At 43.5% G+C, this 17,913-nt stretch overlaps 1 protein-coding gene across 1 annotated transcript in view; it reads right to left on the bottom strand.

Annotated features, from left to right (window-relative positions):
- Positions 1-17,913, bottom strand: part of ZNF827 (zinc finger protein 827) — a 135,473-nt gene that overhangs the window by 59,070 nt on the left and 58,490 nt on the right. The window contains exon 5 of the mRNA XM_055550805.1: positions 1,237-1,470. Within this exon, the coding sequence (XP_055406780.1) occupies positions 1,237-1,470 (234 nt within the window). The remainder of the gene's footprint in view (positions 1-1,236; positions 1,471-17,913) is intronic.

Raw genomic sequence — 17,913 nt, 5'->3', positions numbered from 1 at the left:
CCTACCTGTCAACCAGAAACACACAACTGCTGGTGAAGTGACACTAGGTAGGGGTCTCACTAATACATTTCTTGCTTTCACCCTCCAAGCATCGTAAATTACAATCTGAATTTACCATCCTCCAAGTAGGATCCATACCAGCATTCTGACTTTCTAAAAATTATCTTTAAGCAGCAATGAACGAAGGATGGGATGTGATTTGGTAAGTATTATTATTAACATAACTTTTCTTTCCCTGTTTTTAAAGTCATACCTTTGAATTTTATACTACACATGTGTTTCTTGCTCTGTGCGTGTGCTAAGCCCCTTCAGTCGTGTCTGACTCTTTGCAACCCTAGGGACTGTAGCCCACCAGACTCCCCTGTCTATGGGATTCTCCAGGCAGAATACTGGAGTGGGTTGCCATGCCCTCCTCCAGAGGATCTTCCTGACCCAGAAATTAAACTTGCATCTCTTACATCTTCTGCATTAAAGAACCTGCAGGGGGATTCTTTACCACTAGTAACACCTGGGAAGCACATGCTTCCAAACACACTAAATTTTTCAAAACACACTAAATTTTTATCTGTTCTGAAGCTCGTGGGACAGATAGGAGACTGGGTGGGAAAAGAAATCCAAAATACATGAATTTTAAGTTCTAAACCAATCTGCCAAAATTGGATAAGCTGAAATGACGTTTAGATACTAATAAAAATATTATTTGTCTCAAGAACCTGGATTAATTACTATAATATTCCATTATGAGAAATTTCTATTTATAAAATCTCATTGCTACTCTATTGCTAATCACTTCAAGTGCCGTCTTAATGGTTTATTAAGTTCAGAAAAATATTTTTAATGGTTTGTAAAGAAAATAGTACAAAAACACCAAACAGTGCAAGGTCCTCTATTAGGAAGGATGGATATTTTGATCAATTAACAGAAGTGCTTTGCATGTCATTAGAACCCATTTAGAATTATGACCTACATCATCTTAGAAAAGCAGCAGTGTTTCCCAACAATTTGCAGTCATAATCAGGAAAAGAGGAGTGTATTTAATAAGACAGGTACACGGCTGACATCCACAAACAAATTTATACACGAAACACATGAATTTAAGACAAGTAAGCCGGTCATTCCTGACTTTACCTTAATAATGTGATATTGCTGCCAACAGGCTAATGTAACCCATGGGTAGCCCAGTTGGCTTGCAAGTGATGGTACCAGTATGTGAATATTTTAGAAGAAATCAAGTACCTGATAGTTTCATGAGAAGTTCAGATGCTGCTTTAACTGACATATCCCGTCTTAGTACGTCGCCCTTTGCTTCCTGGGGCTTAAGCGCGTCCTCCGAGATGCTCGCAGCTGACACTTCAGACTCGGGGCTGAACACATAGCTGGACCGAGGCAATGTGACGCTTAGGGTCTCCTCTTCCTTAGGCTCCTCTTTTATTTTAAAATTGAGATTCATGGGCTCCTTCTGATTTGCAGCTGTCAAAAGAAGAAAGGGATTACATACATATACATATACGAGAGATCACTCCTGCTCTTAGCTACTCCCAACTGAATCAAGTTTGGAATGCATGAACACACCGAGCTAACACCAGAGGGACCACAACCCCATCAAAATAGGCTGAGCCCTCGGCACAAAATACAAGACACTCCATGAGAGCAGGACTTAGGAGAGTGTGGGCTTCTGAATCTTTGGAACTTATCGTATTTCAAGAAGTGCTGCTTCTACAAAGTGTCTGGGCATTTTCTCTTTGGTTTCCCTCAATGTCTTCTTTCCAGCATATGTCACTGCCTCTCTGACCTCTTAGCACTCTCCCTACCTAATCCTGTTATAGAATAATGCATAAACATTGAATATAAACATGTTAGTCGCTCAGTCGTGTCTGATTCTTTGTGACCCCATGGACTGTAGCCCGCCAGGCTCCTCTGTTCATGTAACTCTCCAGGCAAGAACACCAGAGTGGGTTGTCATTTCCTTTTCCAGGGGGTCTTCCAGACCCAGGGATTGAACCTGGGTCTCCCACATTGCAGGCAAATTCTTTATGGTCTGAGCCACCAGGGGAGCCCCTAAACATGAGTTCATGGCAATAATCCAAGCAAAAACCTAGACAGCAGTGGTCAGGTGAGGATGGAGAATCTGTCAAAGAGAAAAGCTCAGCACAGAGATGTGATGCTGCTGCTGCTGCCGAGTCACTTCTTTTGCCTTATCATATAAGCTGACCGCTACAGCCCCACAAAGAGTGGGGCATGTATTTGGCGCTGTCTTGCTGGCCTATATCTTGTAGTCCAAATTATCTCCTAGCCCATAATGGGCATTTTTAAAGGAAAAAAAAATATTATTTTCTAAATGTAATTTTAGTTTTGCAGAAAAGCTGCAAAGATGATACAAAAAGTTCCCACACATCCTTCACCCAGAGTTTCCTAAAGTTAACATCTTATGTAACCATGGGGCATTTGTCAGAGCGAAGCAATTCCCATTGCTATGATCTAAGATCCAGATTGTAGTCAGATTTCACCAGTTTTTCCACTGAAGTCCTTTTCCATTTCTAGCATGGTTGGCTGGTGTGGTGTGTGTGGTCAGAGCAAAGCTGACTGGCCTATTATGGGATGGATTCTGTGGCTTGGCTATACCACAGCAAGTCTTCCCCACTGCGCTACATCCTACTTCCTGGTCTTCCTTGGGAAAAACCAAGAAGGAAGACAAGCAGCCTCGTGAACCACTTGCCGCTTTCACAGGCATCTCACTTCCCTTTAAAGGGTCAGAGTAGGAAAACTTTAGGTTGGTTATATTAGGTATACTGGTATTTTGAGAAAGAAGATCTCATCCCAATACAGAAATTTTAGAAATGCTTACTAGAATGAGCCTTAAGCCGACACCTGCTTAACAAAGAAAAAAAAAATAAAAGGATAAATCCCAAAGCAAACACCTATCACCCCCTGCCCACCACCTGCCTCCAGCCAATACGTAAGCACCAAGTTCTTTCTTTCTGTCTCATGCCCCACTAAGAATATTTATTCTGGAATCAGAAGTTCACACAGACCAGCTTATTTGGAAAGTGGACCCCAGCAGGCTAGTGACCTTTGGAAGCTTGACTACCAGAAAGATGAAGTGTGTGTGCATGCCCAGTTGTGTCTGACTCTTTGTGACCCCATGGACTGTAGCCCGCCATGCTTCTTTATCCATGGGATTTTCCAGGCGAGAATACTGCAGTGGGTTGCCATTTCCTTCTCCAGGGGATCTTCCCTGCCCAGGGATAGAACCCACAACTCTTATGTGTCCTGCATTGGCAGGCAAGTTCTTTACCACTGTGCCACCCGGGAAGTCCAGACAGATAAAGAGCTAGGACTAAAACCCAAGTCCATGGATTGTCCACTTTGTATCCCTCCCCACCTCCATCACACCATCCCTCCCCACCTCCATCACACCATCCCTCCATCTCTGGTCTCCGTGTTACACCAACACTTGAATGTAACTTGACCTTCACGTCTTTGCTAAAATACCACCCTCTCAATGAAGGCCCTGACCATCCTAATCAAGACTGCAACCCCCATCCCACAGTACCCCCAATCTCTCTTACCCAACTTTAACTTTCCTTTTTACTCCAAAATGTTTATCACTGGAAAACACTTCATTGTGGACTGGATTCTGTCTGCCCACCTCCCCAGATACATATATGGAAGGCCTAACTCCCACTGTGACTGTATTTGGAGATGGGGAGGTAACTGGTTAAATGAGGCCTTTAGGGTTGGGTGTGACCCTGATCCAAAATGGTTGGTGTCCTGAGAATGAAAGAGACACGAAGGATGTGCACACACAGAGTAAAGACCATGAGGGACACAGCAAGAAGGCAGTCATCCTGAAGCCAAGGAGAGAGGCCGCAGGAGAAACCAAACCTGCCCGCACCTTCATCTCGCACCTCCAGAATGATGAGAGATACATTTCTGTTGTGTGGGCCACCAAGGCAGCCCCAACAGACGAACCCATGCTACATCATTTTCTCGTTTATTATGTTAACAATTTATGGTCTACTTCTCCAATTCAAAGATAGGTTTCATGAAGGGTGAAGGTTTCACGATGACCTTTATGGGGTTTTATTTCTTTTTATTTTTTCACTTTCTCCCTCAAAAAATTCTTTTTATTGTGAAATAAAATGTCATTTAAAAAATGTGCGTAAAACTGATATGTAGAGTTTAACAGGTAGTTATAAAGTGAATGACACTGTAAAAATCCTTTTGGGTCAAGAAACAGAAAAGCCTTGTTTACTTAACAAATAGGAAGCTCATGAGTCGGTGCTTTATGAAGAGAGGTGTGTCTGTCATGGGCATCCTTCCTGAGGTCTGGGGAGTACGTTCGTGCTCAGTCGCTTCAGCCATGTCTGACTCTTTCTGACCCCATGGACTGCAGTCTGCCAGTTTCCTCTGTCCATGAGATTCTCCAGGCAAGTATACTGGAGTGGGCTGCCATGCCCTCCTCCAGGAGACGTTCCTGACCCAAGGAGGGAACTTGCATCTCCTGTATTTCCTGCACTGCAGGTGGGTTCTTTATCCACTGAGCCATCTGGAGAGCCCAGGGAGTATGTTAAACCTTTCAAAAATGAGCTAGGATGGAGAGCGGATGTTCACTGCATCCTGTCTACTTCCCATCATCACAGGCAACGACCTTTTTTTTTAAATGCTGATGTACCTTGAGGGTGTAGAACAGAGCCTGGAACAACACACAGTAGGTACTCAACATGTATTTGTTGAATGAATAAAATATGTTGGTCACAAATCAGTGATACCTGTTGGCACTCCATTCATTTCAACTCATGGTAAACAAGAACTATGAATCCCAAAATATTTTACCAAAGGCAATTGGAAGTGCTTTCCCAAGGTATCATTAGATCCGGGATAAAACTTCCCAGATAAAGCTAAAAGCTCTGCTACTACACTACAACTCTTACTGAGGCGTTTCTGAATGATCACTTAGACTTTGGTATTACTAAATGAGGAATCCAGAAGAATCTCCAGAAAAGCGCTGAAAATCTAAGTCCGCTGGGGACAATGCCATTGGAAACTGAACCCAAGAAAACAAAGCCGTGCCTAGAGCAATGTTCAAGCATGTATTTTGGACCTCTACAGAAGGTAATGCCTAAGAGAATCCTGTTTAGCACATCTCTCCCCTTTCAACTACTTCTGGAGGGGTTTTTACCAGCCATCTCCTAAAGTTTCTCTCACCTAAGCCTTTCTTCCAGAATCCTTCATAAAACCTTTTCCAAGGGTATCCTAATTTAGTGGACAAGAGTAATTAAATGGATGCTGTCTATCAAGTCTGTAACTTCAGTTCTCTGGGAAGGAACAATACAAAGTGAGTGGTTATGTATTTTTAAAAATGCTTTAGATCTGCATATTTTATTTTTGAAACTTTAAAACATATAAGGCTAGGAAACATATAAACATATTAAGGCTAGGAAAGAGATAAGAAACTGCTGGAGCCCTAGAAGCAAATCCCAACTATTGGAGAGGACAACCATTGAGCTAATGTTCTCTGAAGGTATAAGGTCGCTTTTGGGAGCATTAGTCAGAACACATGCTATGTAAGATTTAAGGGGCAAAAAAAGATATTTGGCATTGTTAGCACAACCCAAATCTAACAGAATTGCAATGACACTGAAAAAAAATACACAAGCTGTATGTTGCTGTTTTTGTTGCTATTTTATAAATTTGCAAGGTACTTCATACCTGGTTTTCATTCTGACAATGTCAAGAATGGCATAAAATGAGCAATGTGCTAGGGAGATGTAAATGTGGCTAATGACATATCAAAAAATATGTGGGAAACCCTCATTTGTCCAAGTTTAAATTTCCCAAACATTTAGGTCTAAATAGATGATTTAAAAATAGCAATATGAAGGCTACTCTGCTTTCTTTCAATTACCAGAAATATTTGCACTGAGAATAGTATATAAAGTCTTATATTTTAAAATTAATATGACAATAATTGCCATCATTTTTTTACTATCGTACTTTAAAAAAAACCTATTATCTTTTACAGAGAAAGGTGGAACTAAAGATGTTTTCTTTCTCTTTGGGGAAATTGCTAGAGAAAAGCAGTAATCTATGACTCACTGCCTAGTCTTTGCTCCACTCTTACCACTAAGAATATCTGTGCACATACGGAACTCAATTCATAAAGAACTTTCCTAGCAACTGCCTTGACTTCTGTTTATGTATCTTAAAGCTTCCAGACACTCTACTTAACGCAGCAAGGAAGCCCAACTAACCAAGAGACCCCCGTCTCTCACTGTTCAAGCATTTTGTGACCTGAGAAAATTATGACTAAAAATTATGTATATCTGTTAAGTCAATGCACTCAATGGAGCTGGGTTGCCATTGAAAGGAAATAAATCAGTTTTTTTCTAAATCAGGATTTAGAAAGGATTCAAGATAAATGCTAATATGGGAAAGGAATGGGGAAGCCACTGGGAGAAAATGATTCTAAGTTTCTAACAGGCCAGCATTAATGAGCTGTAAAAGGAACCGTCATTCTAGCAAGGTGTCATCGGTGTTATCAATAACACACTGAGATTCCGTCCAAGCCCCTCCCACCTCTGACCCCAGGACAATGCTACATAACTTCCTTAAAGACCATTATTTGGAGACTTCCCTGGTGGTACAGTGGCTAAGACTCTATGCTCCCAATGCAGGGGGCCTGGGTTCGATCCCTGCTTAGGGAACTAAATCCCACATGTCACAACTAAGAGATCGTATGTCACAACTAAAGATCGCATGTGCCACGACTAAGAGATCGTATGTCACAACTAAAGATCGCATGTGCCACGACTAAGACCCAGCAGAGCCAAATAAGAATTTTTTTTTTTTTAAAAAAGACCACTATTTGTTCCCATGATGCACACAACTAGCATTTGAATTGTTATACAGGAATCGATCCTTCCATCAACCGCAGGAGACAAGTACTATTACCATCTTCATCTTAGAGGTGAAGGAACCAAGGCCCCAAGAGGTTAAGGGACTGACTCCTTCACATCAGACACCAGACTTCAGGGCTTCTTGCTGAAAACGCACCCAAGCTCTCTCCTTTCTCTCCGACACAGTCCAAGTGCCTTTAAGGATACTGAGCCAAGCAGTTGCACCGTGGGCGTTGGACAGAAGTGATCTGGCGTGAACTAAGCATCGTTAGTGAGAAATGAGGAAAGGGTGGGATGTAACCTGAAGGAAAGGGACATTTTCTGGTAGGGAAGAATTTTCTAAAGATCTAAGAGGGCGGAAGAAGAAGAAGAGTCTGCAACATGACTGCTTCTGTTTCACCTTGTCCATTCCCTCTGGTGAAGGAAAACGACACTTTTCCTTGAGTTTAATAAGACAGAGCTCTCTTTCAGTTCAGAGTCTGGCAATTTTGTGACTACTGAGCTGCTCCATGAAAAAGTTAGGCCATTGAGAATTTTATTTACTACCTCCCCCTAAAACAGAGCCAAAGACTCTTGGACCAGGAAGGGACAGCAGATTGGTGGTTTTCAAAAAATATCCCAAGGAACCCTAGGTCAAGCTTCAGGGGTTCCAACAAATATCAGTTTCAAAGCGGAGCTTTTAAAATTATTTAACTTAATTTAAAAGTTCATTTTAAAATGTGGATCCTTAGCTCTGTTATATATAAAATGTCATCTCACTGGAGACCACTGATAGGTTAACTTACGTTAACAAGTTAATTCAGTCTAGTGTATCACTTGTTCTTCCTGTCTCATAGGAGTGGCAGCATTTTGGTTATATGTGGCTTCCCCAATGGCTCAGTGGTAAAGAATCCACCTGCAATGCAGGAGACACAGGAAACGTGGGTTTGAGCCCTGGGTCAGGAAGATCCCCTGGAGGAAGGCATGGCAACCCACTCCAGTATTCCTTACCTGGGAAATCCCATGAACAGAGAAGCCTGGCAGGGGACAGACAGTCCATGGGATCACAAAAGAGTCAGATACGAATAAAGTGACTGAGCACATGCACTAATCTTGCCAAAAATTCAGGCCTATGCATGTAAAATGTACAATTATGGCATCAGTGGGGTCTATATGCATGCCTTAAATCAGGCTTTCTCAACCTCAGCAACACTGACATTCTGGGCTGGATAATTTGCTTTGGGGAAAGTGAAAGTGAAGGCGCTCGGTCGTGACCGACTCTTTGCAACCCCATGGACTGTAGCCTACCAGGCTTTGGGGAAATTATCCTATAAATAGAAGGAGGTCCAGGAGCATCCCTAGCCTCTACCCATTATATGCCAACAGCATTTTCCAGTCATGAAAACCATTTCTCTAGAGATTGCAACTACCCCCTGAGCACGCCTCTGGCGGAGGAACACTGCCTTAACCTAGATGTAAGAAAAGTTTCAAGTGTGTCTACTGTGATGAAGCTTCTGATCACGGCTGACAGACAGAAACATGTAGACATATATAGACATACTTGGTGCTTTCATTTACAGAGCACTTGGTATGGGCCAGGGAGTATTTGGATTAATTTATCTGATCCTCTCAACAACCCCTTGAAGTAGTACTACCACTGTTCCCACTGTGTAGATGAAAAATGAGACTAGAGAGATTAAATAAACTTTCAAATATCAGTCAGCAGAGCAATGCATGCTCATGTGTGCGCAACTGTGTTTAACTCTTTGCGACCCCATGGACTGTAGCCCGCCAGGCTCCTCTGTCCATGGGACTTCCCAGGCAAGAATACTGGAGTGGGTAACCATTTCCTTCTTCAGGGACTCTTCCCAACCCAGGGATCAAACCCACATCCCTTGAGTCTCCAGCACTGGTAGGCAAATTCTTTACCACTAGCACCGTCGGCAAAGCAACTGAGTAATAACCAAGTAGTTAATATAGAATTATAGATGGCTTTAGTGCCTATTGAAAGTTTAGGATGTTTTGTGTCTGTCCTTTATTATGATAAGGAATAAGGGCAGTTGCTAAATGTGTTAACTTAGAAGAGAAAACTTTTTATTATCGTACTCTCCATTCAAGCAGCTGAACAAATTTAATTAAAGGGATCATGAGATTACAAGGCGAATTGTTAAAAATATTATCTCATTTGTCACAATGCCCTTGTGTAAATGATATTTCTTGAAGCTGCAATCAGCAAAATAAATTTATAGAAACATACTAGATGCTAATACTGCTCATAACACTCATCATAACACTAATTTCATGTTCGGGGCTCATCACTTTTTTCTAATTGCTGGACTTTTAGAAGAAATAAATAAATGAGAACTTAAAAGATAAAATTAAATTTTTAAATACATAAATTATGTATTTTTTGTGCTTTATATATTGAGTCTGTACTTTAAGATTCTGCTTGATAAAAATGGATTTAATTGTTTAAAAACAAACACACAAAACGAAAATCATTGCTGCTTTTCAATCCATTATTTTACAATAAGAAAATACAGTCTCAGAGAACGATACGACCTTTTTAAAGTCATACAGCTCATTCATGATAGAATCAGAGCTCAACTCTCCAGATTACAAATCAGGGCTGTTGGAGTGACCCAAGTTCCCTAACCATATGTAAGAACATATGATCTGTTTGGGTATCTGGGATATTTTTTCTTTTGACTACTTGATGCACTTGGTGTGAGAAGAAAATAAATTGCCTGCTGAAGTCATAAGGAAAGCCAAGATTTCATTAAATAATAGCTAATAACAGTGAAGCATATTATATTCAAATAGAAGGTTTCAAACATTAGCTAAATATTTTCAGATCTTGTTCTCTCATAAGGTAAACCACTTAATTGGTCTTAAGTCATTATATATTTAGTGTTTAGGAAAGTCTTAACCATCTTATATTTCTCATTATATTTCATTTACATTTTTTATCCCCATCTGAGCTAATCCTAAGTCATACTTCAGGATCTATGTCCCCAGACCAGGGCCACGCAAGTCCCCTGTGAAGCTACTGCGATTATAGACATAGTAACAAAGGGAAAACAAAAGTGCCTCTGGAGCAAGGTCAAGGGTAATAACAATAAGCAATGCCACAGACCTTTAAAATAAATAAATAAGGCTTTTCTCTGTGAACCAAACTATTCCAAGCCACACACAATGAGCAAGCGTGGCTATCTGCAGTCATCACTTAACAGAGAGGATCTCTCCCTTGTCAAAAGCAGGAAGAGCCAGTCCTGAAAAACCAATCAAGCCTCAAGCCAGGAGTAAATGGGAAAGAAAACTGCATTTTATTAACATATCCAAAAAAAATAAATTGTACAAACAGCGGTGAAGTGACTTGTATGTAGGAACAGCTTGAGGTGACTTGAGACCAGAAAAAAGAAAAACTAATGACTGGATAATAGATTTCCAACACTTTCCAGGGAAGTCGGTGCCCACCTGCCCCAAATGACATCTCCTCTTGACGGTCCCACCTGTCATTTTAAATGACCATACTGACACTCTGGTTCATATATCGATATCGTAATGTTTTTTTTTTGTCTTCATGGAACACCCACCCAGAGTCTGAAGAACTCCACCAAATGAAGATTGTGATTCCTCTCCCTGAAAACCCACCCATTGTGTCCTGTGACTCCACAGCTCCTGCCATTAAGAGGTGGAGATTCTCCTGCCCTTTGGATCTGGGCTGCAGTTGTGGTTGGCTTTGGTCACTGGAAGGTGGTGGAAGTGATGCTGGGCTGGTTCTGAGTCCAGCCCCCTGAGGCTGGAAGCACTGCTGCTTTCTCCTTTGGAACCCAGTCTAGCTGCCACATGGGCAAGCTCGGGCAAACCCACTGAAGGATGGAAGACCCTGGGGAAATGAGAGAGGCCGTCCTGGCCGGAGCCATCTGAGACCAGCCATGCCCTGGCAACCTGGCAAGGTCCTGCAACCAATGAGTCAGGCCAGGAGAGACCGGAAGAAGCACCCTGGTCAAAGACGCCCAAACTCATGAGCTAAGTGAACGGCTATTGTGTTGAGCTGCTAAATTGCAGACAGGCTGTTACTTAACTGTATGCAAGACTCTGGTTCCTAGACTTGGCCCTACCAGCCGAGTTCCTGGTCAACACCAAGGTGCTCACACTGTTGGAGGCTCCCTTTTGCTTTCTTTCCATGGATCATCTTTTCCATCCAGCCTCTTGACAGCACTATAGAGTTGGTTGTGAATTTGCAAATCTTTTTTTAAGTGAAGTAGCATCAGTTCAGTTCAGTTCACTTCAGTCACTCAGTCGTGTCCGACTCTTTGCGACCCCATGAATCCCAGCACGCCAGGCCTCCCTGTCCATCACCAACTCCCAGAATTCACTCAGACTCACGTCCACCGAGTCAGTGATGCCATCCAGCCATCTCATCCTCTGTCGTCCCCTTCTCCTCCTGCCCCCAATCCATCCCAGCATCAGTCTTTTCCAATGAGTCAACTCTTCACATGAGGTGGCCAAAGTATTGGAGTTTCAGCTTTAGCATCATTCCTTCCAAAGAAATCCCAGGGCTGATCTCCTTCAGAATGGACTGGTTGGATCTCCTTGCAGTCCAAGGGACTCTCAAGAGTCTTCTCCAACACCATAGTTCAAAAGCATCAATTCTTTAGCGCTCAGCCTTCTTCACAGTCCAACTCTCACATCCATACATGACCACTGGAAAAACCATAGCCTTGACTAGACGGACCTTTGTTGGCAAAGTAATGTCTCTGCTTTTCAATATGCTATCTGCTGCTGCTGCTAAGTCGCTTCAATCGTGTCCGACTCTGTACGACCCCATAGACAGCAGCCCACCAGGCTCCCCTGTCTCTGGGATTCTCCAGGCAAGAATACTGGAGTGGGTTGCCATTTCCTTCTCCAATGCATGAAGGTGAAAAGTGAAAGTGAAGTCGCTCAGTCCTGTCCGACTCTGAGCGACCCCATGGACTGCAGCCTACTGGGCTCCTCCGTCCATGGGATTTTCCAGGCAAGAGTACTGGAGTGGGGTGCCATCGCCTTCTCTGAATATGCTATCTAGGTTGGTCATAACTTTTCTTCTAAGGAGTAAGCGTCTTTTAATTTCATGGCTGCAGTCACCATCTGCAGTGATTTGGGAGCCCAAAAAACTAAAGTCTGACACTGTTTCCACTGTTTCCCCATCTATTTCCCATGAAGTGATGGGACCAGATGCCGTGATCTTCGTTTTCTGAATACTGAGTTTTAAACCAACCTTTTTCACTCTCCTCTTTCACCTTCATCAAGAGGCTTTTTAGTTCCTCTTCACTTTCTGCCATAAGGGTGGTGTCATCTGCATATCTGAGGTTATTGATACTTCTCCCGGCAATCTTGATTCCAGCTTGTGCTTCTTCCAGCCCAGCATTTCTCATGATGTACTCTGCATAGAAGTTAAATAAGCAGGGTGACAATATACACCCTTGACGTACTTCTTTTCCTATTTGGAATCAGTCTGTTGTTCCATGTCCAGTTCTAGCTGTTGCTTCCTGACCTGCATACAAATTTCTCAAGAGGCAGGTCAGGTGGTCTGGTATGCCCATCTCTTTCAGAATTTTCCAGTTTATTGTGATCCACACAGTCAAAGGCTTTGGCATAGTCAATAAAGCAGAAATAGATGTTTTTCTGGAATGCTCTTGCTTTTTTGATGATCCAGTGGATGTTGGCAATTTGATCTCTGGTTCCTCTGCCTCTTCTAAAACCAGCTTGAACATCTGGAAGTTCGTGGTTCACGTACTGCTGAAGCCTGGCTTGGAGAATTTTGAGCATTACTTTACTAGCATGTGAAATTAGTGTAATTGTGCGGTAGTTTGAGCATTCTTTGGCATTGCCTTTCTTTGGGATTGGAATGAAAACTGATCTTTTCCAGACCTGTGGCCACTGCTGAGTTTTCCAAATTTGCTGGCATATTGAGTGCAGGACTTTCACAGCATCATCTTTCAGGATTTGAAATAGCTCAACTGGAATTCCATCACCTCCACTAGCTTTGTTCGTAGTGATGCTGCTTAAGGCCCACTTGACTTCAGATTCCAGGATGTCTGGCTCTAGGTCAGTGATCACACCATCATGATTATCTGGGTCGTGAAGATCTTTTTTGTACACAATCTCTGAAAACGTGACTTCCAGAATAGATATAACTCATGAAATATCTTTCTTATCATCTACCACAGAATGCTCTGTGGATGATACTGTACAAAGATAAAGACATTAAAAAGGAAATATTATCTCTTCCTGAACACTGCCCACCCCCCACCACCCTGCCCAGCAATCTGAAACAGAGTCGAAGAGGCAAGACTAAGACACAATCAATAATACAAGTATCAACCTGGGTCTTAAGACTCAGCAGAGGCGACAGCACAATGAGCAGAATTGGGGCAGGGATGGTAGGGGCAGGTATTGCAGCAAGGAGGCTCAATATTGCTAGAGATACTCTACAAAGATACAGAACCACTGGGGGTCAGAGGTACATTAAACTAGTTTTCTTCTTTTTTCTTTTTTTTGCGAGGATCTCTGTTCCTCAACCAGGGATCAAACCTGTGCCCCCTGCAGTGGAAGCTCAGATTCCTAACTGCTGGACCACCAGGGAATTTCCTAGTTATTTTAGTTTTAATAATATTATTCTTTTTAGAACCTCCCCCCTCCCTTTTATCTAACAGGAGAAGGACACATGGAACTCCATGGTTCAAATGACCAGACTCCTGGAACATGAGTGAAGGCAGGTAAATGGAAATGATGGGGTGTGTCTATGAGCTGGTGAAGACTCAGCATTTTTCTTAAGAGTAGAGGGGATACAGTTGCTCAGTAGAAAGGAGCCAGGCTTGGGCACAACCTGACGTCAGAAGTATTGGAAGGGTCCATTAAGGCCTTGGCAGCCTGGAAGGGGGATGCTCCTGGGATGGCGAGAGGCATCAGGGAGGGAGCTGGAGGGGCAAGCTGATTACGTGTGAGGGTGACGACCCCCAGAGAGGCTGCCCTCCAAGGGACGGACTGTGGGTGTATTTTGAAGACACAAAAAATTTAACCAGATTAGTGGCTGAATTAGCATGCATTAAAAAGGATGCCACGGTTTGAAGCCAAGGAAAATAAACAGTAAAGCAGACAGAGGTCAAAAGACACTTCGCTCAACTGAGAAAAAAAAAAAATTAGGTAATAGCTCATTAAGTGCTCAGGAGCCAAGCTCTGCCGTTAGGCAGTTTGCTCTGTCCCTTGCCCCTGAAACTTTCTATGCCTCAGCTTCCTCGTCTATAAAATAGGTTTAACATTAATTGGGCTATTGGGAGGGTTAACTGAGAAACTACATCGAGTCGTTCGCACAGCGCCTGGCTTACTGCAAACCCATCTGATCAGTAATAAGGCTCAGGATGATAATAGCAGAAGCAGCAACAGGAGTAACAACAGTAGTGAGTAGAAGAAAACGTGACTTCTGAAGGATGGCAGAAAATGACCCGGATTCAGTTTTGCAGAAATACAGACTTTGATCAACTTTCCCAAGTCTATCAAGATACCAAATTACTCTGTGGACAATTCTAAGATGAGGTAAACCTTATCCAGCACAGTGAGGAAAGAAACGTCTGGATTCCAGTGGCAGGGCCTCTATGTTACTGACTTGCCGTCTTGATTTCCCCAAGTACATGCTTGTTACAAGATAACTGTATTTGAAGGCATACTGCAACTGGCCTTACCATCACTGCTCTATTTGCACTAAACAATGCGTGAGAAGCCTAAAAGCCTTAGTACAATTTCTGACGTATGAGATTCTGAGAACGGCTCCCTTGCTGGGGCCTCTGACTCTACTACAACAAGAACAGAGGACAGAGCCAACTTCCGGTTTTACCACTTCTTACTTAGTGATTTGGCAGAGGGGATGCTGGAGCCTGACTGCATGGATTGGAACCCCAGTCGCAACTCTCATTAGCTGTGTAAACATGACCCAGTGTCTTAGCCCCGTTTCTCAGTTTTCATCTGTACAATGGGAACACTAATAGTGCCTTCCTCTAGGGTTGTTAGAAGTTCAAGTGGGTTCAATGGCTTGGAGCAGGCGCTGTGCTAACTAGCATCACTGACTCAATGGACATGAGTTTGAGCAAACTCCAGAAGACAGCAGAGGATGGAAGAGCCTGGCGGGGTCACAAAGAGTCGGATGTGACTTAGCAACTGAACAGCAACAATAACAAGGCACTAAGCAACTGACTGTTCAGGAAAAACCATAAACAATTAATCAGTGTCACAAATCCTCCATCCCTGGAAGCCTGAGCACGTGAGTGTGTGACTCCAGGCCCCATTTTCTTGTAACAACCACCTGCTCCCTTTTGTGACTCAGATCAGCCCTTGTCTCGTGGAGCTGCAAGTCACTGAAAAACAGGAAAGAGCCACACACTCTCTCTCACATGAATCACCCAGTTCGGTAAAATCCAGGATTTCAACAAGGAGGGAGGCCCCTTAAAGTGAATTCTGACACGAGGAATTTTAGTCACATGATCAGTTGAGTGCTCATCATGAGAAAAGCCAGGCAGGGTTAAGAAAGGCCACACTGAAGATGCAAAGGAAGGCTGCCCCAAATAAACCTTTCTGGAAGGCATACTTAGGCATAGGGAGAGCTCCGGCTAACGGCAGTGAAACCTGAGGTCGTGAATGGCAGAAAACTGACTTTTCTTTGGCAGAAAGATGCTAAGATGTTTGACAGCCAATCAGAGTCAGCAGGTAATAAGGATGCCTCGTTTACCAGGCATCTCCTGGCTCCCACGTTCTTCGGCAGCACAAACAAACGTATCACTGGATAAGGAGCTGCCCTTTACAGACAAACCGTATTGTAACTACAGATGCATAAAATTCTGGGAAATAGATGGAGGTGGCACAGCAAAGGCCCACGGGAACCCACAAGATACAACACAAACATTCACCAGCTCCCCGTTGTTGATTCAAGAAAACCTTTGCCATTTTACCGCTGAGCTCCTAACACATTTGAAACAATTCAGCTTGGACTCATTTGCAAGTCATTGCTTTCTGAAATCCACCTCTCATGGTTAAGATGTTTTCAGCCTCAATTTTATGAAATTAATAGAATGCGGGAGACAGAACATTTCTTTGGCCAGTTTCCAAACTAAAAATAGTTGAAATGACTTGTATCTTTTTATTTTCAAAAAACCCAGTACAAGAAGATTAAAAAGATATTCCCAGCCAACAACTGAGGTGCCAAGTTTCTGTCAACTGCTTGGTTCTAATTTGGAGAGTTAGATTTACATGTGATATCTTGAAAAGTGTGGTTTTTCAGAAAGAGAAGTGATGTAAGGCCACAGCAGGCAACTTTTAATCAGGCGTCTAATGATGATCCTCCCAGTTCCTAGATGCTACAGATAAGTCTCAAGATTTTCTAATTCTAGCAGAACATCCAGATGCTTGTTTTAATTCTCCTGTCATGTGGCCCCACAAGGGGAAACATGGGGCTCAATCACCATGACTCAGCCAGGCCTCCAGTTCAGGTCAACCTTGATCCAAGCCACAGCACCAAGCCCTTTTCATGGTCTGGGACAGAGAGTGAGCGAAGAGAGCTGTACTGAAAAAAAACTACAACTGTACTGGAAACAAACCAACAAGCCAGGTAGCAAGTGCAGCTTCCACATCAGTGGTCCTTAGGCCTTGCTGCATTTTTAGAATCATCTGAGGATTTTAAAGAAAACACCAATGTCTAGGTCCTATCCGAGACCAACTAAATCATAATTTCTGGCAGTGGGGCTGGACCCTGGCATGTAAGAAACAAAAGCTTCCCAGGTAAGTCTCATGTCAGTCAAGGTGAGCACTGCTGCTAGACTAAGGAGAGATGGCACAGAAACTGTAGGAATTTAACCTCCTCTCCCTTGCAAAGCCCCAGTCATGCGGCTACTGAAGCCCTCGCCCTGACATGAGACAGTCTGCCTCTGTCTTCTGGATTCCAAGAGAGATCTGGGCAAACATGCAGGCTGCAGCCCCCAAAGGCTTGTTTCCTAGGTTGAAACGCAGAGCAGAGTTTTCAAAAGTATCTTTGCCATCATCGCAGAAAGTCATCAGCAAGGGCTGCCCCATCTTCTCCTCTGAGTGCTCCTCCTCAGCACTCTCCTCTGAGTGCTGAGCCTGGGAAGCCTTGGTCCTAGGAAACATTAATCACGAAGGACTAAGGAATGTTAAGTGTGGGCTCAGGCAGGAGAAGACTGGATGGTTTGGGGAAGGGGTTTGATTTCACAATCACAGACGCTGGGAAACCTCAAAATGGGGATCGGGATGGGTGGTCTTCAAATCCCCTTAAAACAGCATTCAACCAGCAATTTTTAATACTACTGTACATGTTCAGTTGCACAGTGGGTCTGTGGTTCCATGGACTGTAGCCTGCCAGGCTCCTTTGTCCATGGAATTCTCTAGGCAAGAATACAGAAGTGGGTTGTCACTTCCTACTCCAAGGGGAATCTTCCCAAACCAGGGACCAAACCCACTCTCTTGCATCTCCTGCACTGGCAGGCGTATTCTTTACCCCTAGAGACACCTCGGAAGCCCTTTAATCCTCCTGGGTTCCCTTAAAGTCATTTGTGTGTTGAAGGAGCAAGAAAGACTCCCCTTAATCACCAAGCAAGAAAGAATCAAGTGTTTTCCATCTCGCTTTTGAAAACAAGAAGATACGGACACGCTTGAATTTGTCACTGTGCTCCGGTTCTGCAGTGACGTGGCTGGCAGAGGCTCCCAGCCCCGGTGTCCACAAACAGCTGCACCCTAGGGTCCCAGCAGGTGCACGCACAGAGCCTGGCTCAAAAATTCAAGACGAGAACAATGGCACCGTTATGAGGCTGGGGGACAAGGCCCGATGCTAACCCGACATCTGATAAGGGAAAGAGCTAGAAGCTCAGCCACAGCTCCCTGGGGTCTAGTCCTTTGGTCCTGGGATCACAGCCACGGACACAGCCAGGTAGAGTACCCCGGCGAGAACCGCGATCAATTATAGGACTCTGATCAACCAGAGAGCAAG

This window comes from Bubalus kerabau, chromosome 16, assembly GCF_029407905.1.
Source record: "Bubalus kerabau isolate K-KA32 ecotype Philippines breed swamp buffalo chromosome 16, PCC_UOA_SB_1v2, whole genome shotgun sequence".
NCBI lineage: Eukaryota > Metazoa > Chordata > Mammalia > Artiodactyla > Bovidae > Bubalus > Bubalus kerabau.
The sequence above is the reverse complement of the archived record's forward strand: the minus strand, read 5'-3'. Positions and strand labels throughout refer to the sequence as shown.